The sequence below is a fragment of the Phocoena sinus genome, chromosome 1, assembly GCF_008692025.1.
Source record: "Phocoena sinus isolate mPhoSin1 chromosome 1, mPhoSin1.pri, whole genome shotgun sequence".
In the NCBI taxonomy this organism is placed as follows: Eukaryota; Metazoa; Chordata; class Mammalia; order Artiodactyla; family Phocoenidae; genus Phocoena; species Phocoena sinus.
The window spans coordinates 55,017,106-55,044,141 of NC_045763.1; the positions used below are offsets into that span (position 1 = coordinate 55,017,106).

Consider the following 27,036-nt stretch of genomic DNA (forward strand, 5'->3'; position numbering starts at 1 on the left):
GGCTTGGCCATCCATTGTCTGTGTGACTGTGGGCAAGTCACTTACTCTTTTTTGCATTTCAATCTCTAAGACTGTATTATGAGGATAATCTATGTAAAAGTGCAAAGAGATGTAAAAATTTGTAATGACTTTTTTTTAAACTGTCAATGGAAGATTCAGGAGCTAAATGCACACAAAGCACTAGGCAAACAGGAGGTATTCAAGAAACGATTATCTATACTGTGGGTGTCTCGGTGTTCCTCTAGGCCAAGGCTGACTGGTGTCTCTTTTTGCTCTTGCATCCTCATAGCCTAAAGCAGGGCCTGGAACCCAGCAGGTGCTCACCATTCCATATGATCAAAGGCCCTCTCTACAAGGTCATGAGTATTTATGTATCACAAAATTCATAACCCTTAACCAGGAGAAATGGACAAAAACATACTGTTAGTAGGAGACTTTAATGACCCCTTTGGCCGAGCAACCGGACGAAAAAATATGCAGACACAGAAGGCCTAAGAAACATAATATAAAGGTCAAATTGAGATAGTCACCTATCTCCACATTCTGAAGACAGAAAAACACCTTTCAAGAGACCAAGGGGACATTGACAAAAACTGACCACAGAGAAATCCTCAATACATCTCCATAAAGAAACAGTACAGATGACATTGATTTCGATGCAGTGAAACTAGAAATTGAAGACAAAATGGGAACACAGAAATCACTTGGGTCAAAGAGAAACTCAGAAGGGAAATTGCATGGTATCACTAAACGTTCTATTACCCGGGGTCACACAGCTAACAGTGGTAGAGCTGAGGCCGCTAGAATCTAGGTCTCCTAAGTCATTCAGCCACGAACCGGTTTGCGAAGCCCGACAAGTGTCCCTGAGTCTCGGTTTCCCTTTCTGTCAAATGGCCCCAAGGGCCCGCTGGGCTCAAGTCCCGCCACAGGTTTGAGCTGTCGTGGGGCAGGACTTTTGGGACGTCTGGCAGGGTGCGGGTGTTGAGAGGCAGCAGCAGAGGGCGCTGGGTCGCCGGCCTGGGCTCGCCTCTGCCATTGGTCGGGGCCCGGCCGCTGGGCTGGAGAGTTGGTGGAAAGTGACAAGTTGAGGGAGGTTGAGAGCAAGAGAGCGAGCGCGCAGAGCAGGAGGAGCCGCCGCGGCCGCCACGGAGGGAGCCCCGGGACGGCAGCCGCCGGACGCAGGGCGCGCTCTTCTCAGAGCCCGAGCCGGCGAGACTCTCAGTCCGCGAGTGCGACCCCGACAGCCCGGGACTGAACTGACCGTCCTGACGCGGCGAGGCTGCAGCCAGAGGGCTGGGGAGGGACCGCGTTTACGGGGTCCTGAGCGGCCGGGCGGAGGCGAAGGAGCAGGTTAGAGGGAACAAAGAACTTCTCAGACGCCCCCGGCATCCTGTGGGGAGAGCGGCCGGGACGAGGTGGCCGGGACCCCGGGCAGAGCCCGTGGATGTTCTGCGCGCGGCCTGGGAGCCGCCGCCGCCGCCGCCGCCGCGAGAGGAGGAATGCACCGGCCGCGCCGCCGCGGGGCGCGCCCGCTGCTCCTGGCGCTTCTGGCCGCGCTGCTGCTGGCGGCGCGTGGGGCCGCTGCCCAAGGTAAGAGGAGCATCGGCCGGCTCGCGGGCCCGCCCGGCCCCGGCCACCCTCTCGCCGGCCCGCCCGGCGCTGGCAGACAGGAAGCGTCGCGCCCGCCTCGGGGGGCGGCCGGCGCCCCGTCGGGGGTCTTGCCAGCGCGACTCCAGGCGCCGGTGAGGCAGGCGAGGGGATTCACTCGGGAGCCCCGCTGTGGGCCGGGGGTGCGCCCGGGGACTTCTTCCTCGGCGCCCAGCCGCAGTTGTCAGCGCTGACAGGAAGCGTGGAGGGGTTGGGGGTCGTGGGGCGATGGGATGCTTTTCGTCCCCCCCCATCTCTCGCCGGACCCCTAACGCACTCCAACCGGTGTTCAGGCAAGTCCATCCTGCTCCCAAATCGCAGACGCCTTGGAGAGCGTGGTCCAGAAGGGAGTTTGTATTTTCAGGGGTGCCTGCGAGAGCCCAGGCTGTCCGCAGACCGACCCAAACAAAAGCCCTGTCCTCCTGGGGCTCGGGCGGCCTCGCATCTCCCACCGTCCCCGGCTCGCCGGCCTTCTGGAGGGTCACGATGGAGGCCACAACGTGTGCGCTGCCGCCGCCGCCACTTTGTGCAAAATGTGCTGTCACAGGAGGCCTGCTGCTCCAGAGTGCGTGTGTGTGTGCGTGTGTGTGTGTGTTACAAACAAGGGGGGAAAAGACAGCTAATGCATACTTGATTTTGGTAATCTCCAAAGACAATCGCAACAGTTAGAGAAAGACTTCACCGAAAGCCAGAGCGTCTTAGCTCGCTGCGGGAAGCTGGGATCCTTGCTGCGTCTAAGCCGGTACACAATGAGAGGGAAGAGCCCGGCTGCGCCTGTGGAGACAGCCGATTCATTCTTTGGAGGTTGGAGGGGGAAAGTTGATTAAAGTCTCCAGGGTCTTGGGCCTCACTTTTAACATGCATCCCTTGAGGGGGTGCTGGAGCCCCTGGATTCTTCCCTCCCCCACTCACAGCCCCAACCCATGCTCTTTTATCATGCATCTTTCATTTTTAAGTTAACGCTGGCTTTAGGGAAAAAAGGCTCTAGGCTATTTAGCAGTTGAGGGGAAAAGATCTATTGGCTACATGGACTATGCAGAATTAGTTTAGACTAAAATCTAGCTAATATTTTTCGTGGTAGAAAACACACTCTGGAAGGAAGTTGTGGGTGAATTTTGATTTCTTAGAGATGACTTTGGGGAAGTGGGAACCACATTTTCCGAGGATGATTCTGAAATTGATCCTATAGTGTGGTTGGGCTAATCTGGAGGCTCCTCGGGGTAAATACAGCTCCTAATTGTAATTAAGATGTACGTCAGCAGGGAGTGCACCTTCTTGATGAAAAATCCTAATGAAATGTAAACAGCTTGGTCACATGGATGTTTGCTTCGTTGATGCCAAACATCTGGTTCCATGCCACACACCTGGGTGAAAAGTAAAGAAGGGGCCATGCTGCCTAAAACATTGTAAACATCCTTCTGATGTCAGGTTGCCCCGTGAATTGAGGTGGAGATAACCAGGGTGATTCTAGCTAAGGCAAGGAAGGCTCCTAGCGTGGGGCCTTGATTTTTGGTTATATCCTCTGTTCACTCTACTTCTACATAAGCTTTCAAAGGTGGTTGCTTTTAGATCATGGGGAAGGGGGGGAAGGGGGGAGGGAGGGTACAGTCCACCTTTCCTTGGTTAACTGCCTTTAAATAAATGTACAGGCAATGATTTTGCTGAGTGTAAGACAATTTTGTTATCGGCAGTCACCCAAATTCTGTCTTGTTTAATTGTCTACAGGCTTAAAAAAACTTAAAAAAATTCCTCACAAATTTATTGTTTCTTTGTCTAAAAAGTATAAAAGCTGCCAGCTTTGACCACTTCTTAGGTCCCATTTCTGTGGGACCTCTATGTGTATGAATTAAAATTGTTTTTCTCCCATGAAATTTTTTTTTTAAAGAAAGAGTATTGCCTATCCTGAGCTCTTCAATATTGAGCTAAAATCAGTTATTACTGTCTTATTTATTGTCTAATAAATCCCTTTCTATTTCTGTGAATGCTTGATATTTTCTCTGGGGAGAAGTCTTCTAGTGGAACTCAGATTTACCTTGTCTGATCCAAGATTCTTAAGGTAACTCAGCCAGAGGCTCAGGAAGTCAGCCTAAGGGGAGATATGTTTCATTTATTGATTTATTTTAAAAGTGCTCAGCATTTCTCCCATCATTTCTCTATTTTGTTAGCCAGGAGGAGCAAACCTTTACATTTGCTTTTTCTGGTCTGTTCATTGTTTTCTCCCCATCTTCCTTTTACCAACCTGAGCTACACCTCTCTAAGAAGCTGAAGCCGTGATAACTGTACCCAGAGCTCAGGGCCTTTAGAACCCACCTAGGCCTCTCAGAATCCTGTAGATTCTGTGGTTTGGCTGCTAGGAGTCAGAGGGGGGCTGGCCTGCTACTGTTTGCTGTCATTTTGTAAACTTTCCAATGATGTTTTAATAGGTGCCTGTCCTGTTGGTTTCTAGAATCAGAATCTCTTGAGGGCAACAGGACTGTTAGCTTTCCTGGTGAAAACACTGGAGACCAAGTCATCCAGCTGCATCTTTATTAGAGACACCTGAAAATCCTACCTGGGGGAGCCACACAGAGGCCTAATTAACAAGGGGTGTGGTCCAACTGCCTCTGGCAGTGTGTTGGGAATATTTAATTTTTAATATTGATTCAGTATACCTGATGGCTGTATTGCTATTCTGATACCTGGGATTATCTTTCTGGTATTTAGTTAGGAGTCCTTTTACAAACTTAACCTTGGTCTGTATTTTCCTCTCTTCATCTCCGACATGGTGAGCATAGGCCTCAAATGAGACTTGAAAGTTTCTAAATGGTGTGTTACTTGCATTCATTAGTGTTCAACTTGGCCATGGTTTGGTGGTACCACATACCCCATTTCAAGTATTTTTGAAAATTGTACCCAGCATCCTATGGAGAAAGGAATGCTCTGTAGACTATATTATGTACATATATATCTATATAAATGGCATATGTTTATACATGTACATAGTAAGTGGGCCATAGATTTTTGTTGAATGAATGGAGAATAACTTTTTTGGTTGTATGTAAAATTGTTGTGTTATTTGCTTTTCCTAGTTAAAAACTCAACATGGCGTATTTTCAAGGATTTTTCCTTTTCTTGTCTCATCTTCTAGTATGAAGGGAGTATAGTAGAACTGAACAGTAGAGCTTAATGGTTATGAGCACAGGTGTTGGAGTTAACAGACATGGGTTTGAATCTTTTCTCTGCCACATACTGGGTATGGTGATTAGTTTTTCTCAGCCTTACCTGAGTGTTATGAGATCTCAATGAAACCATGTATGGCAAGTACTGGAGAAGAGCACCCAGCCTAGAGGGTCTTAACTTGGGGTACCTGAAATTAAGGCTAGGAAACCCCCCAGAAATAATACACAAAATTTAATATGCATTGTTGTGGTTGTATGTTCCTAGATGTAATCTGATTTTTTAAGGAAACTGCAATCCCCCCAAAATAGGAACCATTGATTTGGAGTGTTTGGTGCTTGGGGCAATGAGTTGCCTTCCTGGGTAGGTTGCAAAAGGTTGAGGGTTGGTGGTGGTGGTGGGGTCCTGGGCCTTAGCCCAGATCTGCACAATCCATGGGGCCTCTATCTCTCCTCACTTTCTGCTTTCTCTCCCACCAGGCCGGCTGTTATTGGGCCTGAGAAAAGCTGAAGAATGGTGTCAAATCCTTTGACCTCTACCAGGAATGTATTTCCCTGAACCCAAGCATTCTGAGATGCTGGTGTTTGCACAATTTATTTAACAGACACTTGCATAATCCTTACAATAGGCCAGTCACTGTTCTAAGCATTTTGCGAGTATTAACTCACTGAATCCTCACAACAACCCTATGAGGGAGGTGGCATAATTAGCTCATTTTGATTTAGGCACAGAGAGGTTAAATTACTTTCTCAAGGTCACATGGCTAGGAAGTGGCGTTGCTGGCCTTACAGAGGCTAAGAGTTCATGCTCTTATCTAACTGCTGCCCTAGACAGTCTCTCCTGGTTTAAGTCTTAAAATTTACACTATTTTTATGTTATGTAGGAGCCAAAGGTGCCTTTTCCCCAGGTTTTCTAAGAGCAGCAAAGGGATGTTCTCTTAGCCGTATCTAGGGGTTATAATAAATGACTGGAGACAGCCAATTTCAGTTTTCCTTCCTGTGCTGGAGTTGCCTGAGCGTCCTGAGGCATGTGCTGGAGTTGACCTGCTGTAACTCAGAGACAGACCGGAATGGCCTCTATAGTCTGCACTTCTGATCAGGAGGAATTATATTGTTGTAATGAACTGCGCCTTGGATGCGGTTTGAGGAGTGTGCCTGGCAATTCCTTCCAACCAGCGATGAGATGTATTTTGATGAAGTGCCTCTGTATTTGCATCTTGGTGTACAACTTGGGGTGTAGGCTGAAAAGGGGTGATTTATTAGAGTGTTCTCTAGTGGGAGAGCTGGCTTGCCAACTCCAAGTTCCTGATGTGGATCAGACCCTCGCAAATCCAGCCCCATCTGGGAAACACTCAAGTCTCCGAGGACTCTTTCTCAAACAGAAGAGCCTCAGCTTGGCCTGACCTAGTCCCCAAGGTGTGTCAGGAGAGTCTGTTCTGTAGACAGACAGAAAGGAATAGTCTTCTATGATCCTGAGAGGGTTCTCTGGAGTTGAAGCGGGGGATGATGGGGTGGGGGCTTTGGGTTGGGGGAACTCTTCGAGATCCTTAACTAAATGCAGCTGCTTGTTACACGGAGCCTGACTTGCATGCCAGGAATATCTAAAAAGCTAACGAATACAAAATAAAAATAAACAGCAGTAAAAAGGCTCTCTCTTTGTTGCAGTAAGCTCGGTTGGGGTTTTCAGTTTGTTTAGGAATGGGTTAATTGTGGCATCCACTTTATTTTGGTAAGGCAGTGAAACGTGGATTGATGTTATGTCATTGGGATGCTACCACCACCTGAACTTTTTCCTTCACACCTCCCCCCTCAGGACGCCCAGGCATGAACAGCCACAGGGCCTGAGTCTCAAACTGTTGCCCCTGAGTGAATTACATTGAAAGAGGGCAGATAATTTAATGGGATAATGTTGGCAGGGCCAGCAAATTTCACACCCCATCTCTCACTAATAGAAAGGCAGTAGAAGGCTACAATATCCTCAGATGAAAAGGTTGTATAAAAAGGTTCTGCATAACAGTCATTGTCTGTCCATAAATAAGGTTCTGTAGAGTTTTGATCCAAAAGCTGTTATGAAATACTGATAAGCCAACCCTCATAATGTTTGGCCTGCTTACATTTCCTTTTTTTTTCCTTCTCTCATAGAACCATAGATTTTTTTTTTTTTTTTAAGAGGGGGAAAGGACCTAAAGATCAACCAGTCCAAACTGTTTATTTTCTGAAGTATTTCTGTACAGAAAGAACCTTCCTTTATAGCCTTTTAAAGAGGCAGTATGGAGTAACAGAAATGGAATGGGATTTGAACCTGATAGACTAGAGTTTGAAATGGGGCTTTGCTGCTTGCTGGCTGTGTGATCTTAGGCAAAGTTCTTTGACCTTCAGAGCCTCAGTTTCCTTCTCTGCAAAATGGGGATAACAGTAATATCTGACTCACAGGGTTTTTGTAAGAATTAGAGGAGATAATTGTCATAAAGCACCTAACACAGCACCACAGACCTAGTAGCTGCTATCATCAGCAGGGTTTGCTGGAGAAATCAGAACAAGTGGTTCCAAAACAATGAGCATTGTTCTGTGAGATACAAACCAAGACTCAGAGAGCAGCAATTTTTTCAAGATGGTAGGACTCTTGAGTGTTCTTTTTTACAGGGAGCATATAGATACTCTAGATGTGAGCAGTCCCAGGCTAGTGCTGGGGACCTGGACTGGAGAAGATTCCACAGGGCAGTTTTGCAAAGCCTTAAAACAAAGGCTTTTTTCAGAACAGTGAGCTCTTTGGGGAAGAGCAACCCCTCCCTGGTGCTTGGTGTAATTCCAGAATCCTGCAATGGGGAATGTTACATTTCAGGGACCTCCACTTGTAATCTGACCGTTTTTAGCTCCAATATCCAAATAATCTTGCTGAGCACAACTTGAAAGAGAAGGATAATGGCCGGAGGAAAGAATCCTGAGGTGCTCTGTTAGCCATTTAAAATTTCTGAGTACAAAAAAAAAAAGTTCACGTTACCCAAAGAGAGAAGAGTAAAGAAGTGTGTGGGAAGGGGGAGGGGAGATAAAAACGAATGCGGTCTAAAGACCAAGACCGGGCTTGTGGTTTTATTTTTATTTTTCAACAGTAAAGCTTGTCATTTAATGCATTTCAACTTACATTTGTTTTATATTTATTATATGCAAGATATGGTGTTTGTGCCTAGGAGTAAAACATTATCACTGCCCTCAAGGAGAGATGGAGGAGGGACATTCTTACTTTTTAAAGAACCTACTATGTGCCAGGCATAGTCTTTATAGGTATTAGGTTTATATGTCCCAACATCCCCTTGAGGTTGGACTTCTGACCCCATTTGTCGGATAAGGAAATCGAGGCTCAAGTATTGAGGTAAGCGTCTTAGCCAACCTCACAAAACTATTAAGTTGGGTTTGGCATTTGAACCTAGGTATTTGGACTCTCAAGTGTATGCTATTTCCACTGTCCTTGAAGTGTAATTGGAGAGGCAAGATGAACAGATACGTACCTCCACATGCCAACTGGCTCTCCCATAAGTGAATTATAGGAAAGGGTTGTGAAAAAAGGACTTTGGGAACACAGGGGTAGAAGACATTAATTCTCACTCAGGGAATTGGAGGGTCAGAGGGAGAAATCCGTGCCCTTCAGTGGCTTATTGTGAGGATGCAATGAGATAATGTATGGAAGATGCTCAGCATCCTGGGTGCTCAGCTGTAGTTCTGTAGCCAGAGAGAGGCCTGGTCAGGATTAATCTTCCTCGAAAGCCTGTGTGCTCTTAATTGTTCTGATGTGCTCCTTTTCAACAGGCGTGTGGTTTGTGGGAAGAGTAAGTGGCTATGCAGCCCCCAAACAGAAGGGAACACAGTTTCTCTGGTATCTTCCCTACCTGCCCTAATCCAGATTCTTGGATTCAGCTCTGCTTTGGGCAGGATGTGTGTGTGGGGGGTGGATTTGCACAGGCGTGAGTTTGGAGAGACTCACGGAGCCTAATCATAAACCATAACACTTCTGGAACTCTAGCCAGGACCTGCCATGTTCCCCATTCATTCTCTGATCATACATTTTTCTATGCACTTACTTTGAGCCAAATATTTTCCTAGTCACTAGAGACATAAAGGTGAATAAGGCTAGGTCCTTTCCTTGGAGGGTTTTTCAAATGGCAGGTCTGTGGCAGAGATTGCTAGCTGATCATCAGATCTGTTTCATCTCTTCCTGGGCACATGGCTAGACTACATTTCCCAGGTCCCTTGCAGTTAAATGGAGGCCATGTGACTAATGTGCTTTGTGCCCAGGAGTAAATGAGGTTGAAAGCAATGAGTGTCACCTGTACACCTGATCCATAAAAAAACTTCCCAGGCAGGATTGCTATGATCCTGTATGTGGGAACTCTAGAAGTCATGTGTTGAAGACACCACAAAATGGAAACAGCTTGGAACCCACCCTAATGACTGCCCGGGGGAAGCCGCCTGCCAGTCCACGCTTGTTTAGGTTTTATGTGAGTAAGAAATGAACTTCTGTTGAAGTGAAGGCTATTTCAGGGCTTATCAGTTACAGCTGCTAGTGTTATCTTAACATTATTTATATAACTAACATTTTATATCTATCTATCTATCATATAGTTGTAAACCATAGTGCACCATGAGATGAATTTTGTGGGTCTGAATCACTATTTTTAGATAGAATATAGTAGGAAATATCAGAGAGCATTACATTAATCTGGTGAGTATTTTGGGAAACTTTAGCTTCAGTTTGGTAAGTGCTGATTTGGGTTATTATTGAGCTCTCATGATCAAAAGTTTGAAAGTCACTGTTTTACTGAAGGCGTACAAGTCAACAGCTCTGCACAGCAGAGTGTGGTAGTTACGATAATAGTGGTAAAGTCCCAGTGCTATAGAGACTCAGTTAACGAGTGCCTAGGAAGCAGAAATGGCAAAAGGGGTTCATCTTTCCAGTCAATTTGTATTGGCTGCCTGTGGTGCAGCGTTGAAAAGGATTCTGAGGTTTCTTCCAGGGTCTCTGGGAGGGAAGGCTGTGATCTGATAGCAGCATCTGCCGTGGGCTTGGGAGGAGGAGTAGAGGCTCAGACCTAGCTTGCATCTGACCACTTTGCAGGGAGTCTGAGCTCCTTCCAGTGAATTCAACCCCTTCCCCAATTATTTATGGCACACAAACGGTGTCTGTAGCGCTGTGCTCAGCACTGTGGGGATTTTAGAAGAACTATGACTAGCCCTTGTAGAGTTTACCTTTTAGGGGCAATAAAATAGACACTTGTGAAATAACTTTGCAGCCAGAGAGCACAGAGTTGGCAATTACAGATGCAGAATGCCTAGGAAAGAGGGCTTTGAGTGGTGCCTTCATGGTTTTTTTGCGTATGAAAGGAGCAGGGGATGGGAGGAAGAAGCAGGGTTTTACTGGAAGCCTGATAACTTATTTTTCTCTCCAAAAGAGCATCCCAGAGAATTAAAAATCCAGTACATTTCAGGGCTGCTTGTCAAAGGCATCGTGTATCTTATTCCCTCTGCTGCAGCAGTTTTGTTTTGTAGTGAAGGTTACTAAATCTCAGTCCACCTTTTGCCTGCGTGATGAACATCATAATAGTTGAGTAATACACGTCAAGAATCCTGTGTGCCAAGAAATATTTTAAGTTCTTTAACTATTTTAACTTGAATTGTCTTCGGGGAAACCCTATGAGGTAGGCACTAATTATTAGCTCCATTTTCCAGATAAGAAAATTGAGGTACAGAGAAGGTAGGTAACTTGATCAGTATCAAACAGCAAGTTAAGTGGGAGAGCCAGGATTTGAACCTAGTTGTCCCGAGTCCGGGGCTTTGTCCTTGATCATTAGGCTATTTTACATCTCATTAAAAAAAAAAAAATGCGGGCTTCCCTGGTGGCGCAGTGGTTGACAGTCAGCCTGCTGATGCAGGGGACACGGGTTTGTGCCCCGGTCCAGGAAGATCCCACATGCTGTGGAGTGGCTGGGCCCGTGAGCCATGGCCGCTGGGCCTGCGTGTCGGGTCCGCAACGGGAGAGGCCACAACAGTGAGAGGCCCGCATACCGCAAAAAAAAAAAAAATGCTACCTGATGATTCAGATTCTCTGTAATAGCTGAGTCAAAATAATTATAATTGAAGCCTCCATTTGTACAGGGCTTTGCAGCTTACAAAATTACTTCATGTATATTACCATTAATTTTTCAAATATTCCAATGAAATAGAATTTCTTTCTTTCTCTCTCCCTTTTAAAATTAGGCCTGTGAGGTTGGCAGTTCACCTAAAGTCACTACAGCTGGTGGAGCCTGCCTGTAACCCAGCCTCTTTTTTTTTTTTTTCTCTCTTGCGGTACACGGGCCTCTCACTGTTGTGGCCTCTCCCGTTGCAGAGCACAGGCTCCTGACACGCAGGCCCAGCGGCCGTGGCTCACGGGCCCAGCCGCTTCGCGGCATGTGGGATCATCGCGGACCGGGGCACGAACCCATGTCCCCTGCATCGGTAGGCAGACTCTCAGCCACTGTGCCACCAGGGAAGCCCCCAGCCTCTTTGACTTCAGGCCTTTAGTGCTTTCTGCTCTAAGTAACTGGGGGAATTCCCTGATGGTCCAGTGGTTAGGACTCTGCGCTTTCACTACCAAGAGTGCGAGTTCGATCCCTGGGCAGGGAACCTGCAAGCTGCGTGGCCAAAAAAAAATTAAGAAACTGGAATTCGTGACTCTACATCTTGTCACTGCAGTTTTACCAGTAAATGAATTTGCCTGATTCTCCTCAAATCGGCTATGGTTTTTGGAAATAGTTATGAGGCATTTGTGGGTGGAACCTGGAGCTAGGGTTCCTGTAACCTAAGAAAGTTCACTTGCAAACAGACTGAGAGAAGTTACTTAAAAACAAGGAGTTTCCTAAGTGTTTGGTGATTACAGCATGCAGTGGAGCCAGTAATAGAAGGGCTTTGGCATCAGAAGTTCTTGCTGTGAAACTGGGCTCACCATTTCTGGCCAGGTCAGCAAATGACTTGACCTCCCTGAGACTCACCTTCCTCACCTGTAAAACAGGAAGCATAACGGTGCCCACCTGCATGGGGTGGGGAGGACCATGGGAAGTGCATGTACAGTGCCTGGGTGGTGTTCAGTATGTGCCTGCAGCTACTCCTGTGAATTAAATGCAAGAGTGCACTGCCTCCTTTGAGATTTTCCCAGGACATGACGGAGCAAAACTTCTAAACCTCAGAACCTTTCTTTTATAATATAATCATCCCTGGGGCAGACCTTCCTAGCACCTAGAACTTTTAGGTTATAATTATATTAATATTTCTTCAGGATGGGGACCTTTCTTAAGCTTCGTGAAGATTGAACATCCTGAGGTAAGAAGAGATCCTGCTGCCTGAAATCCTAGATTTCCTGGAAGGCTCCTATGTGTTCTTCCAGGAAAATTGACACCATTTCCTGATGGCGTTAGGCATCCATCACAGCAACTCATTTCACTTTTTCTCCAAGAGAGAGATTATATCCTCACCTCTTGGATTTCACTCCGATCTGGTATGTCATAGTTTTTACATAATTTTCACATTTCCTGCAGAGGATTTGTTGTTTTTCTTTTCCCTACCTGAATGTTCAGTGTGATGCTTCTCCATATGGGCTCCCCTGAAAGGCGTGCCTTAAGAAAGTAGTGCTTAGGGCTTCCCTGGTGGCACAGTGGTTGAGAGTCTGCCTGCTGATGCAGGGGACACGGGTTCGTGCCCCGGTCGGGGAGGATCCCACATGCCGCGGACCGGCTGGGCCCGTGAGCCATGGCCGCTGAGCCTGCGTATCCGGAGCCTGTGCTCCGCAACGGGAGAGTCCACAACAGTGAGAGGCCTGCGTACCGCAAAAAAAAAAAAAAAAAAAAAAGTGTTGAAGAAAGTAATGCTTAGTTCCATGGTGGCTATTTACCTCCTTCCTTCAGAGAATTGCCGTGTGTCATCTAGGAACTTTCAGTCGCAAAATATTGCCTATTTGAGATTAGCTGTGTTGACTGCTGACAACAAGCAGTAACAATTTTTGACGATGTTCTTAATCTACTGGTGAGTTACCTTCTCTTTCTCTATGCTGCTCACAGCACGCTCTGCCCACTCACATCTGGTGTCCCTAAGCCAAGGAATCAAGTGCTTTGCTTGTGGCCAGGTAGTCTTCAGATGGTCAGAACCTGCAATGGGGGCCTCCCAGGGGCCACCTGGTAAAGGGCATCTCTCCTACCCAGTGAGCAAGGGAGGATCTGAGCTGAGCATGCCCAGTTTGTTCTACCAGCTGTCAGCAAGTCACCGTATCCGACTGTGCCTTGCAAGGAGTAGTTAAGTCAAGGGGTAGAGAGAGTCCAGCACTTCCAGCACTGATTGGTTTCCCTCCCCAAGATGAAAGTAATGCATTGCTCCCTTACACTGGCTGCAACTTGATTTTTTCTTAAAGGAGTAATTGTCAGATTTTATGGATGTGTTGGGATTAAAACTATATATACGTTAGTCAAAACGTTTTATAAATAACCCTCCTACCTCTCAACCTCAGGGCTCAGGTTTAGAAAGTTTCTCGACCAGTCCAGGATGCTGGTGAAGGTGGCTTCCCTCAGACTCACGGAATCAAATCAACAGGCCAGTGGCTCTGTCTGCTGAGTGTTGATGTAGAGGAGAGAAGGAAAGAAGGGACCCAGGAGGCACAGCTCCTTACCCGCCGAGTGACATGTCCTGTGTAAACTCCCAGGAAGTCACTGGCGATTCCACTTGGTTAAATATTTGTTTAGCAACTAAAGTGGATGCAGGAGAAATACATGGCTAGATTCTCTTCTATAGGAAGTTTACTGTTTTTGTCAGGGAGACAAGATTGATATCCCCGTATGGCATGAGAATAACTCATTGAATCAAACTCACTGTTCTGGCCTTTGTTTAGGCCCCTTTCTCTATCATGCAGCCTCTAGAATCTGTGTACTTAGCACCCTCCCTCCCCGCCTCCACACATCTGGCTCAAGCTCTTTCCTGTCCATCTCTCCTCCCTGAAATCTTTTTTTTTTTTTGGCGTACGCGGGCCTCTCGCTGTTGTGGCCTCTCCCGTTGTGGAGCACAGGCTCCGGATGCGCAGGCTCAGCAGCCATGGCTCACGGGCCTAGCCACTCTGCGGCATGTGGGATCTTCCCGGACCGGGGCATGAACCCGTGTCCCCTGCATCTGCAGGCGGACTCTCAACCACTGCGCCTCAGGGAAGCCCCTCCCTGAAATCTTGTTCTTCAACCCCCAGTGCTCCCACCTTCAGGAGTCCACCCTTCTGCCCTTCTTTCCCCGGTACCCTCACATTCAGCCAGCATTCCCACATAAGCCTCCTAAGTCACACTCATTTATGCTGATTTAGCCCAAACCTCAATGTTAGTGGTGTAATAATAATCACCATCATTTATTGAGCATCTACTACAGGCAACAAATCTAGCAAGGCATTCTGTATTTTGCGGTGGAATCCTATTATTTTGTCTTTCCAAAATTATTGCCCTGAATTAAACTTCTCTCCCCTTACTTCCTCCTTCTGCCCCTTTGTCAACTGGGAAAAGAAGCTGCTTTTGTCCACACTCCAGCCTTGTTATGGGGAGACTGCCAATCATAACCCCTGCCCTCCAGCCTCACTATGATGGGCTAATCATAGTCCAACCCTGGGATTTAGGGGTAGCCCCTTTAGGGTGGGGAAGCTGAGAGATGCCCTCAGCCATGTCTCTACCCCAGAACAAAGCTGGCCTGTAGGAGAGAATGACTTTGATATTCAGAGCAGGTGCTACTGAGAGGTGTGGCAGGGGTCCAATCTCTCCTCCGTCTCTCCCAGAATTTCTGCTCAGAGCCCATAGACTCTGCTATGGGTGAGGTTATTGTGTCCTGACCGTGAACACATCATACCGTGCTAATCCTCACAAGAAAATGAAGTGGTTTGTCTTTTTTAACCTAAAGGAAAACAGTTTGAATGCTTTTTTTCTCATGAGAAAATATATGTTCACTAAAAACAAAATCAGAAATGTAATGCAAAAACAAAATTCGCCACAATCCTATCCCTCAGAGATAACCTCTGATAGTGTTTTGAATACACGTGTATTTATAAGAGGAGGTCACACTTTTTTTTTTTTTTTGCGGTACGCGGGCCTCTCACTTCTGTGGCCTCTCCCGTTGTGGAGCACAGGCTCCGGACGCGCAGGCTCAGCGGCCATGGCTCACGGGCCCAGCCGCTCTGTGGCATGTGGGATCCTCCCGGACCGGGGCACGAACCCGTGTCCCCTGCATCGGCAGGCGGACTCTCAACCACTGCGCCACCAGGGAAGCCCAGGTCACACTTTTATTCCCAAGAGAAACTGAGGCTCAGAGATATTATGCAACTTCCCCAGTGTCATAGAACCAACCACTTTCCATTCTACCCACTTCTTCACGAGCAGGGACCAGATCTTTGTTAGTTAACAACTGTCTAGTTGAGCATGTTTTACTTGATAGGAAATCACCAAATATGGGTTGAGGGAATGCTAAAATCAATGTAATTAAGTGCCATGAGGAAGGTGCACACGGTAAGTTTTGTAGATCAAGGAGGAGAGAGGTGTGCATTGTTCGGAATTACTGGGAGGGTTTCTGAAGGAGGTGGAGCTTGACATGGAGAGCCAATATTAATTTGCTTTTCTCCAATATGCAGTGTCCTCAGTGGTCCAAGTCAGCAAGCGGGGACACCTGAACGCTTCTCACTGCTAGGGTTGGGCACTGCCCAAGACATACTGATTACGTTTGAGCTGTTCTGAAAATGCAAAAGGTCAAAATGAAAATTTGTCCATGGCAAAGAGGAAGAGAGGTATAGTATCCAGGAGGAAGTTCACAGCGGTTGGTGCAATAGGAAATGAAGACCTAAAGACTTTGTCTTAAAGAAATTAAGTGGGGGGAGGGAAAGGGTGAGGGTATCCCCAAACATATTATCAAGGAGCCTCTGACAGGGCTTTCAGTCGGGCCTTCCCAGTCTGTCTGCCGCTCCCTCTCGGGTGTCATGGGACCCCTTTGCAACACAGTGGCTTCTCTATGGGCTGTCCCCTCCCACAGAAACATCCTTCCCCAGCCCATCAGTCCTTCGGCCCTGGCTTAAACGTCACTTCCCTGACTGACCAGACTAGATTGGGCTCCCACCCTACTTGCTTTCATAGCACCCCGTATTTAAAAATATTCATCATTACGAGTTTTAATTAGGTATTTATTTGTGCAGTTATTATTTTTGTGATATCTCCTCTATCACCGGATCAGACGCTCCATAGGGTAGGGTTTGAGTCTGCATCACAGCCAGCACAGTGCCTAGGGGCCAACTGAATCAACTCTACTTACTTTTACTAAGCTTTGTCCTTACTTCCTAGAGACTGGGAACATTCCAATTGGTTTTGCTATTACTGTCTAGCAATTTGAAAAGGCATCTTTGAACAGCTGAAAATCTCAAGGCAATCTCTTCCAAAAGATGAGGAATCTAACCCCATAAAAAGCCAGTCTGGACTCAATCAAACCTGCTGTGGGCTCTATTTTGCAGGGGAGAAGTGGGCAGCCGAGAGCTGAGCTGTTTTCCCAAGATGGAAGATCTGTGATAACTCTGGGTTCCGCTGCCATAAATTAGGGTCACTCTGTCCTTAATTGGCAACAAATTAAAATTCTCCCTTAAGGTCCTCCTCTTTCTCTTCTTTCATGTATACTCTGAGAGAAGATGTGGGAAATACTGGCATCCTGCCACAGGGGAGAGGGCACAGTGCCTGAGGCCACAGGCAGGTCAGGGCTATGAGGGCCGCCTGAGGATGGGGGCGGCCAGTGATTCTTCCCTGACTAAGCATCCTTCTTCTCCCTCCCCTGGTCCCCTTTCTTGACCTTCTGCTCTCCCCTCCCCTTTCTTTCTCCAGGAAATTTGAAAGTTCTCATTCCTAGGGAAATATCCCCTGGGGAGCTCTTACTTTCTCTTCTTTCTCTTAGTAAGCAGAGGGGAAAAATTTCTCTAAATTTTGAACTCGCAAGCAATTTGGATGCAAATATGGCCAGAAAGGCCTGCCTGTCTTTGCATTTCCCACAGCACCTCTTCTTAAATCCCTAGAACCATCTGCTTCAGGCCAGGCCTCCTTTCCTTCAAGCAGGAGAGAGAAAAGAGAGCTTAACAAAAAACTTCAGTTGGGTTTCTTGGGGCGGGAGGCAGTAGTGAAGGAGGAGAAAGGCCTGGGCTGTTTTATTTCTTGCCCTGCTGGGTGGCTTTCATGGGGGTAGTTGGTCCGCATGTACACGGAGGTCTGCTGGGAGTCAGGAACTGCGTCGGGGCCTGGGGCTCCAGGCATTTCTCCTGGGAGCTTGTCTTGTGGCTGGCCTTGAAAGCTGATGGCTGTGAAGTAAGGCAGGGGCACAGGTCCTGGAAGTGTGGAAGATGGAGCAGCTAAGCAAGGCGCTGGGTTGGATTGGCAGAGGGGGGAGTCAGGAAAGGTGTCTCGGGGGGGCGGTGCTCTCCTGGAAAACATGTATCTGGGAGGCCCTAAAACAATAACCCATAGTGCATTTTTTATATTATCGATAATAATAGATGGGTTTATTTTAACAAATGTGTTTACAAAAGTCTACCTTCTGTGATATCTGGTGCTTGACTAGGTGATAAAAGCCATTTCCCGGGCCCCTCTCTGTAAGCCAGCCCTTCTTGGGAACCTCAGTTGCTCCATCATGGCCAGAACAGCTCAGAGGGAGGCTGAGACCCACCACATTTAAGTGCTGGATGGAGATAGGGCTCAGGAGCCAGCCCAGGCCTCTGCCTCTCCGGAAAGTTGCTCTGCTCTGAGGTCTGGGGTCTCAGTTTCTTCATCTCTGCAGTGGGGATTATAACTCCATCCCTGAAGATTATGGAAGACTAAAGGAGATGAAGAAAGTAAAAATATATTGTAAACTTTAAAGTCTTATCTGAGATTGAAGGGTCAGATAACAAGCAAGAATTTGTCTCCATTCCTTGGTGAATGGATCCAGGCTTCCTTTATTCACTCAACAAATATTTATGTGGCTGGCGTTGTTTTAGATGCCAGGGGTGAAGCAGTGAGTAAAACAAAGACCCTATTCAGGAGGGAGTCTGAAAATAAAGAAGTAAATGCTTTATCAGGTGAGAGAAAGTGCTAAGAAAAATGAAACAGAGTAAAAGAACTTGTGATGGGGTGAGTGATGGGGTGGGGTGGGCCCTGTTGTATAGGGTGGTAGGGAAGGCTCTATAATAAAGTGTCTCTTGAGCAGAGACCTGCAGGAGGTGAAGGAATGAGCACTGTGGCTGTGTGTGTGTGTTTGGTGGGGGAGGGATGACATCCAGGAGGGGACTAGTGTGTACAAAAGCCTTGGAGTGGGAGTGTGTTCTCAATGAACAATCCAACAGCAATTGCTTCTGTTACCACTAGTAACATTTGTGTGCCAGGCAATATTCAAGCATCACTTAACAATGACCCCGTTAGGTACGCCCTATTATTATAACCATTTCTTAGATGAGGAAACTAAGGCATCCTCAGCAACAAGTCAAGCATTCAGATAACTGGGGAAGAAGAAGTAGCTCTCATTTATATGAGGGTGTATGAGGCAGCCCTGCACAGAGGAAAGACTGCATGGTTTGGAGAGAAAAAAAGTCTGAATTTGGGCCTGGCCTGCCACTCATCTGCTGTGCAATTTTGGGCAAGGTGCTTAACCTCTCTGGGCCTCAGTTTCCTGATTTGTAAAATGGGCTGATAAAATCTCAGATGATTGCTATGTATATTGAGAAATATGTATATTGTTACATATATTGTATATGGTGAAATGATATTGTGAACTGCATATCACCATGCATAACACTATGAAAATGTTCCATTATTATTATTACTACTACTACTACTACACGAGTATACCAATTCTCCTTCCTAACCTCTTGAAAAGAGAGTGAATGAGAGAGAAATAGAAGCTTGCAACTTATATAATTTCCTCTGTTCCCTCTCCGAAATTTCATTTTCTGATGTCTTTGATGGTGAATCAATTTCAGTATCCAATAGAACTGGCAAGCATTTTGCTGAAAGATTAAGGAACTATGAGGTGAAGTTGGTGGCGAGGCTTCTCACATTCCTAAAGAAATCAGTTGAGGTCCTAGAACTTCCAGTCCACTGTCTTCCATAATCCCAGGCTTCTTGTCATCCCCAAACCTAGACTTTTATGGCAGTTTTCTCTAATTTTGCATTGTGTCGATAGTAGGTGCTCAATAACTTTTAAGTAAATGACCCTAAATAACTGTACCTTTAAAAATTATTCTGTGCCTTTGTTAGAGAGTCCTGTGGGATGAATGGGTAAATCCCGGGGGATTTGGAGAGATGCGTGTTATTATTTGGGGCTGTAGAATGGGAAAACTGAGGAGAAGGAAATTACCTCAAATCGAATAATTGCTGGTGAGCCTGGGTACTCACTTTTATTTCTGGTGAGGAATGCTTTGCTTCCACAACTATGGCGGTGGGTCAGTAGGTTCATTTGTTTGTCAACTGATGGAACGCCTGCTCTGGTCCAGGCACAGTGCCAGATGTTGGGAATTTGCTCTCAGGAATGCTCTTAGGACATGCTCAGGATACGATCTCTAATTTGAGTGCTTGCTGCTGTCCTACTTGGCACCTCCAGACAATGCAGAGGTGGTAGTTGCTTCATTGTCACCTGCTGACGACTGGCAGGTGTGCACCCATCCAGTTGGCATCACATCCAGTGCCTGTGATGACACCCGAGTTGTGCAGTCTGCGTTTTATTTCCCCCAGCGTGACAGCGGCTTCCTGTGATAACCTCCTTCCTTCCCTGGGGTTGGGATAACAGCCTCCTGGGGATGGTGGCTAATCTCAGGAGAAGCGGAGCCCCAGGGAAAGAATGCTGTCTCTCACTGTGTGCACCTAGGATTAGGCAGAACTGCCGCTAATGCAATTAGGTAAGGGCGAGGAATGATTGCTGGGACAGGAAGCATGGGGGTGAGCCTCCTGTTTGTCTCATGAAGGCCTTCCTCACTGTCATAGCTTCTTATAGTTAAAGGGGCCCCTGAGAAAGTGAAATGAGACAGAAGTCAAATACTGGCCTGGGAGTCAGGTAAACCCATTCAGCTCACCGTGACCTTGGGCAAACCTCAAAGCCCCAGTTTCCCCATCTATAAAACTTAGGTGCTAATCATATCTACCTCATGGCCTTTGGTGAGGATGAACTTACACACTGCTCTCAGACGCCTGGCAAGTACTGAGCCCACACAGTAAACATCAATAACTCAGGTCAGATTGCCATGTTATAGGTGAGAAGCCTGAGGCCCACGCTGACATTGGTCAGAATTAACCCTTTAAAATTCCTCAGTGCTGGAGTCTGGAGTGGAACTCGGCTTTCCTGCCCTCCAGCACTGGGCCACGAACGAACAAATCTCCTTCTCTGCTGGATGGGGTGGTGGCCTACCAGCCCTGCTCCCTGGCCTGGAGACAGGGAATGAGGAGGGACTGGGGTAGGTCTGCCATGGACGGCAGAGGCTGGAGAGGCTCTGTCCAGCTGGACCACTAACTGGGACACCGCATCCCTTGAAGGTTGAGCTGAATTCCTCATCTGTAAAATAAGATGGCCTGACTGTCCCTTCCAGCTCTAAAACCTTTTTAAGATGCCTACTGGAAGAAGCAGAAGAGCCAGAAGGGAGAAGTGGAGGAAACATACCAATATTATCTGATAAAAGAGTTAGCATTTTCTAAATCCTGACTACTCGCCAGGGATTGTGCTGGGCTCCGGGGATACATCAGGAGCAAAACATGATCCATTTTCTAGGGGCTCCTGGACGTGGAACCCGTGGCGGTGGGCAGAAGGGATGCGGAGAGACAACTAACCACAGGAATTAGAATCCGTCTTGGTTTATGCCTTAAGAGGAATATGAACGGTGAGTGTGGCCCTTAGACGAGGCTGTCATTTGCTGTCATGAGGCCGCCTGGACATGTGCAGAACCGTCAGAACACTGGCCCCGATGGTGTACAGTGAAGGGGAGCCAGAGCCCTGCGTGCCAGGAAGGGGAGTTTGTGGTTGAAAGGGCAGGTTCAGGAAGGTTGAGTGGGAGGGTTGGCAGCCAGGCCAGAGCTCCAGGGGACTGATGGATTACATTCCTCCAGTGAGAAACCATCAGAAGCCCCACTGAGAGGAGCTCTTGTGGCTTGGGAGCTTTGCTGCTGTTTCTTCTTGCAAGGGGGAAAATTAGTTTTACCTTTAAGTGTTACCTTTCTGTCCTCTTGGTTTCCTAAGTGTGGCAAGACCCAAACCCAAAGTATTTGCACTAAACTTGTTAATTTTAACCAAGTGGTAGAATATAATCAGAATGTGAGACAGCCGAAATGCTGCCAATTTTTCTTCCCTTTGAGGTTATGTTTTCTGTCCTTTTAAACAAAGTTCTGTTGAAAACCTGGAGAATGTGTGACTCTAGGTGGTGGATGCGACACTTTCATGGACATACTATATACTTGGGCCTGTGCTAAGTAATTTCATGGAGCAAGATTTCTCGAACTCTTCAGATTGTTAAAATACAGTTGAAAGCCCCAGGAGGCTTGTGAGTGATTTCTGAACGGTGGGAGGGCGGGGGAGGCTTTAAAGCCATCCTGTTTGAACACTTAGGCTGCTAAGTGCAACTCTTCAAACACTTCATGTGCCTTAAATGGTCCAGTGCAAAGGATATTCAAGGGACATAAAAATCCCTGCTGGTATTGGGATAAAAACCCCTTAGCTCCTCCCTAAATGTTGATTTAGAATAATAGCTTGTTTTGAACTTTCTCCCAGTAAATTAATTTTTAATTTAGAAAAGTACCTCTAGGGAAAACTTAGAGAGTATATAGGTACAGACAATTTTAGAGACATGGGTTAGCTGATCTGAAGTGTGTCTTTAAAGAAATCAAAAATGGGAAAAAAGGTAAAGACACTTAGTTAGAATATGGCTCTCCACCCCATCAGATTAACCCACTGACACAGATTATTTTGAGTATCTTTTGTTTGTAAGACTCTGAGCTGGAAACTGAGGGAGTGACTATGATTTAGCCTCTGTCCTCTAGGGAATGTGTTTGTGTGTGTTTGTGTGTGTGTGTGTGTGTGTGTGTGTGTGTGTGCGCGCGCACGCGTGTCTATTTATATGTGTGTGTGGTGTAAGAAAATGAGATTTTTTTAGAAACTTGTTTTTTGGGGAGGGAGAAAGGATGACATTAGGGCATAGCAGAAAGAGCTCTGGCCTAAAAGTCAACAAACTTGAATTCAACTCCTAGCCCTGGCTTTAACTAGCTGTGTGACTGCATACAAGACATTTGCCTTCTCTGATCCTCGAGTTCTCTTCTTCAAAGCAGTGGGACTGGACCCTGCTCTGTGGACCAGCAGCATCTGTGTCACCTGGGAGCTTGTTAGGTAAGAATGGAGAGTCTAAGGCTCTTCTCCAGAACCATTGGATCAGAATCTGCATTTTAACAAGATCCCCAGGTGATTTGTATGCAAATTAAAAAAGCATTGCTTTAAAGAACGATTCCTGTTCTAATATTCTAGTATTTTTTCCTAATATATAGTAAAATCCAATTATGAAGAGTTTACTCAGGGCTGGGCCAAGCATTTTTACCCTGCAAAAGTGTACTCTGTGAGAAAAAAAGATTTAAAGGCAGAAACATGGGCAAATAGTTATCTATTCAGCTCCAAAAGCTGTATATACATATTTCTCTTTTTGCCTTGTATTTTAGGTCTTGGTAGTATGGTAAGAGCAGTGAGAGAGGGGAAGAGGAGCTGGGAAGTCAAGGTGATTGAAGGTGGGGTTTGGGTTGGCAATGGACTGGACCTTCTGAGCTGGCAGGTGGCACAGGGCACTCAGCTCCGGTCCTCAGAATCATCCTAAGGGTTCTGAGAATCAGGAATCATCAATGATTGCCAAATAATATGTCATATTTTTCAAGCACCACATATGAATGGTGCTCTGATGAACTGAATAAAAATTCGTAGTGACTTTTTGATATTCCATATTTTACTAATTAATTGATACTAAATGTTAAACCTATTAGATGGGAGGGGGAGTCTCCATGATTTTTTGCATTAAAAGGAGTCTTCTTACTTGAAACTGTTGGGAACTACTGGAATAGGGAATAATAATTGATAACAATATGATGAAAACAACTAACAAACATTGAGAACTTTCTAGATACCAGGCATTGTGCCTTACAAAGAAGGACCTTAGGTATCTGCTAATAAATTTATGGATAAGGAAACTGCAGCTCAGAGTGGTGTGATGATTTGTTTCAAGTCATACCTTGAGGGAGTGATGGGTGGACCTAGGACTAGACCTCAGGTGTCTGGGCTGCCGGCCAGGTTTATATCTGCTGTGCTAGACTTTGTGACTTGTCCATCTAATGCTCTGGGGTAGCACATGCAGGAATGTTGAGTGGAGAGGAGGACACTCCTGCATTCCTGCAGAAGGAGTCACAGACCTGCAGAGTCAGGAGGACCTCTGGGCTTCTGGGCCACTCACCTTATTTACAGGTGAGCACACCTGGCCCAGCAAGGGAAAGGGACTTGTTCAAGGTCAAACAAGTAGTTGGGGGCTTCCCTGGTGGCGCAGTGGTTGAGAGTCCGCCTGCCGATGCAGGGGACATGGGTTCGTGCCCCGGTCTGGGAAGGTCCCACATGCCGCGGAGCGGCTGGGCCCGTGAGCCATGGCCACTGAGCCTGCGTGTCCGGAGCCTGTTGCTCCGCAACGGGAGAGGCCACAACAGTGAGAGGCCCATGTACCGCAAAAAAAAAAAAAAAACAACCAAGTAGTTGGGTTTGTTTGCTTGTATGGCTCTCCCTCCACCTGAAACTCAGCTCTTTATAGATAAACTTTTTCACAAGAGATGGGTGAGTGAAACAAGCCCTTCTGTGAAAGCAAGTGAGCGTGGTTTCTAATATCGCACCTAAGGTTTTTGTGAAGGTTTATAAATCTTTGTAAAGGATTTAGAGTAGTCGCTGGTAGTTAGTTATAGTACTTACATAATAATAATTTTAGTTTGTTATTGTTCTTATTGTTTTTTGAACAAGCTTTGTATGTTAAATTTAGTAGCAGTTTTTTTTTTTTTTGTTTGTTTGTTTGTAAAGTTGGGCTGATTATAGCCTTGACTTTTTCTCACCATGTTCTCTGTCTTAACAATGACCTTTCGGAGGGCAGACTACCAGAATCTTTTTTGCTGAAAACAGTACCATGTAATCATTGGAAATCATTTAACAGAAAGGGAGAAAGTCAGCATTGGCTATTGGGTGGCTTCATCCATCTTACGAGCCCACAACTTACTGACTCTCGTTAAACAGAGAAGCTGTCTCCTAAGCAGTAGGTCTCCTGATCCTTAGAAAATAAGAACAGAAGAATCATTGTCCAGGAAGCTGTCAAGCACCTTTCTGTGTCTTGTACAATTGTTACTGATCTAGGGAAGTAGAAGCTAGGTTAGAATCAGGATCGGCTTTGTGGGTATGCAACCTGTGCAACTGAATAGGTTCCCTGCCCCCTGCCTCCACGGTGGGTTTAATGCTCTGCTATTGCAGTCCCGAAATTCTTAATATTATTTTGAACAAGGGACATACTGTTTTATTTTGCACTAGGCCTTGCAAATTATGTATCTGGTCTTGGTTAGAATAATCCAGAATCGGGACCAAGAGCCCCTGAGGAACAAGTCAAGTGGGGACTGCAGCCTTTTGGGGGAAGTTGAGGGGGAAGGGGAGGTGGAGGAGGAGTAAGAGGGGGAAGGGGAGGAGGTCTGACCCCTTGTGGTGGTGTCCAAGACTGCGTGCTTAAAACAGGCAGCCTAGAAGACCTAAATAGACATTTCTCCAAAGAAGATATACAGATTGCCAACAAACACATGAAAGAATGCTCAACATCATTAATCATTAGAGAACTGCAAATCAAAACTACAATGAGATATCATCTCACACCAGTCAGAATGGCCATCATCAAAAAATCTAGAAACAATCAATGCTGGAGAGGGTGTGGAGAAAAGGGAACCCTCTTGCACTGTTGGTGGGAATGTAAATTGATACAGCCACTGTGGAGAACAGTATGGAGGTTCCTTAAAAAACTACAAATAGGGGGCTTCCCTGGTGGCGCAGTGGTTGAGAGTCTGCCTGCCGATGCAGGGGATACGGGTTCGTGCCCCGGTCTGGGAAGATCCCATATGCCACGGAGCGGCTGGGCCCGTGAGCCATGGCCACTGAGCCTGCGCGTCCGGAGCCTGTGCTCTGCAACGGGAGAGGCCGCAACAGTGAGAGGCCCGCGTACCACACACACACACAAAAAACTACAAATAGAACTACCATATGACCCAGCAATCCCACTACTGGGCATATACCCTGAGAAAACCATAATTCAAAAAGAGTCATGTACCAAAATGTTCATTGCAGCTCTATTTACAATAGCCCGGAGATGGAAACAACCTAAGTGTCCATCAACAGATGAATGGATAAAGAAGATGTGGCACATATATACAATGGAATATTACTCAGCCATAAGAAACGAAATTGAGCTATTTATAATGAGGTGGATAGACCTAGAGTCTGTCATACAGAGTGAAGTAAGTCAGAAAGAGAAAGACAAATACCGTATGCTAACACATATATATGGAATTTAAGAAAAAAAAATGTCATGAAGAACCTAGGGGTAAGACAGGAATAAAGACACAGACCTACTAGAGAATGGACTTGAGGATATGGGGAGGGGGAAGGGTAAGCTGTGACAAAGCGAGAGAGTGGCATGGACATACATACAGTACCAAATGTAAAATAGATAGCTAGTGGGAAGCAGCTGCATAGCACAGGGAGATCAGCTCGGTGCTTTGTGACCACCTGGAGGGGTGGGATAGGGAGGGTGGGAGGGAGGGAGACACAAGAGGGAAGAGATATGGGAACATATGTATATGTATAACTGATTGACTTTGTTATAAAGCAGAAACTAACACACCATTGTAAAGCAATTATACTCCAATAAATATGTAAAAAAAAGAAAAAGAGTCTATGTGAAGAAAAAAAAAAAAAAAAGCGCAGGATTGAGCTTCCTCTGATTGGCTAGGTAAGAAGCCTGAGACTCTCTCTGGGATCCAGAGGGACTAGATTAAAAAAAGAATCCACCTGCCAGTGCAGGGGACACAAGTTCAATTCCTGGTCCAGGAAGATCCCACGTGCCACGGAGCAGCTAAGCCCCTGCGCCGCAACTACTGAGCCTGCACTCTAGGGCCCGTGAGCCACAACTACTGAAGCCTGCACGCCTGGAGCCCGTGCTCCGCAACAAGGGAAGCCACCACAATAAGAAGCCCAAGCACCACAAATAGTAGGTCCTGACACATTGTGACAAATAACATTGTTTACGTTATTGCTGCCCTGCAGTGCACCATCCATAGGTAACTTTGAAAAAAAATAGGTGAAGCTCTTTGTGTGAGTTGCATTATAAAATTTTCTGTTTTCAGTGTCATCACCATACTGCATCTCTGGATGATCCAGGGGCCTTACACTACTTTCCCTGCTGGTAATCTCTTCCTTATATTAATCCAACTAGCTGGATGAACTTTCCCAGATCCATTACTAACTAGCCATGTGACCTTAGCACTTCCTTCATATTTCTAAGTCTCAGTTCCCTCATCTCTGGAAAAGAGATGATCATGTTTACCTTGAAGGGCTATTAGGAAGTTTGAAGATAATACATGTAAAGCCCAAGGAATAATAGTGACTGACATAATACATGGTCAATAAAGTAGTATTTCTTATTATAAAATTACAAGATTTTAAGATTATATATGATTATATATGATGTATGAATGATATACAAACAGCTTTCATCATGTTACTTCCCTGCCTCAAAGAAACCTTCAATGGCTCCCTATTGCCATGGAGGGTCAAGGCTCTGCATAATTTAGCCACAGTCTATATTGCCTGACTTCCCCCATTAGTGTTTTAAGTACTTCTAGAATACTAGTTGTGGTTGTTGTTTTTACTCTTTCTATATTGTTTCGTAAGGGCATTGGGAGCTCCTTGGCAGTAGAATTCTGTCATCTCTCTAGTGCCCAGGAGAGTGGTGGGCATACAGTGTCTGTGTGGTTGTTGATTGCTGACCACAATGTATTTCAGGAATGTACTGTAACATTGCTTGTTTTCCATCTGTTTATACCTCTTGCTCCTTCAAATTGGAAATGGATTATGATTTTGCATTTGAATCAGGAGGTGGAAAAAACACCCTTCCTTCATC

At 46.1% G+C, this 27,036-nt stretch overlaps 1 protein-coding gene across 3 annotated transcripts in view; it reads left to right on the plus strand.

Annotated features, from left to right (window-relative positions):
- Positions 1-467: 467 nt before the first annotated feature.
- Positions 468-27,036, plus strand: part of ROR1 (receptor tyrosine kinase like orphan receptor 1) — a 412,097-nt gene continuing 385,528 nt past the window's right edge. For all 3 annotated transcript variants that reach the window (XM_032629529.1, XM_032629549.1, XM_032629560.1), the window contains exon 1: positions 468-1,590. In XM_032629529.1, the coding sequence (XP_032485420.1) occupies positions 1,500-1,590 (91 nt within the window). In that variant the 5' untranslated portion in view covers positions 468-1,499. The remainder of the gene's footprint in view (positions 1,591-27,036) is intronic.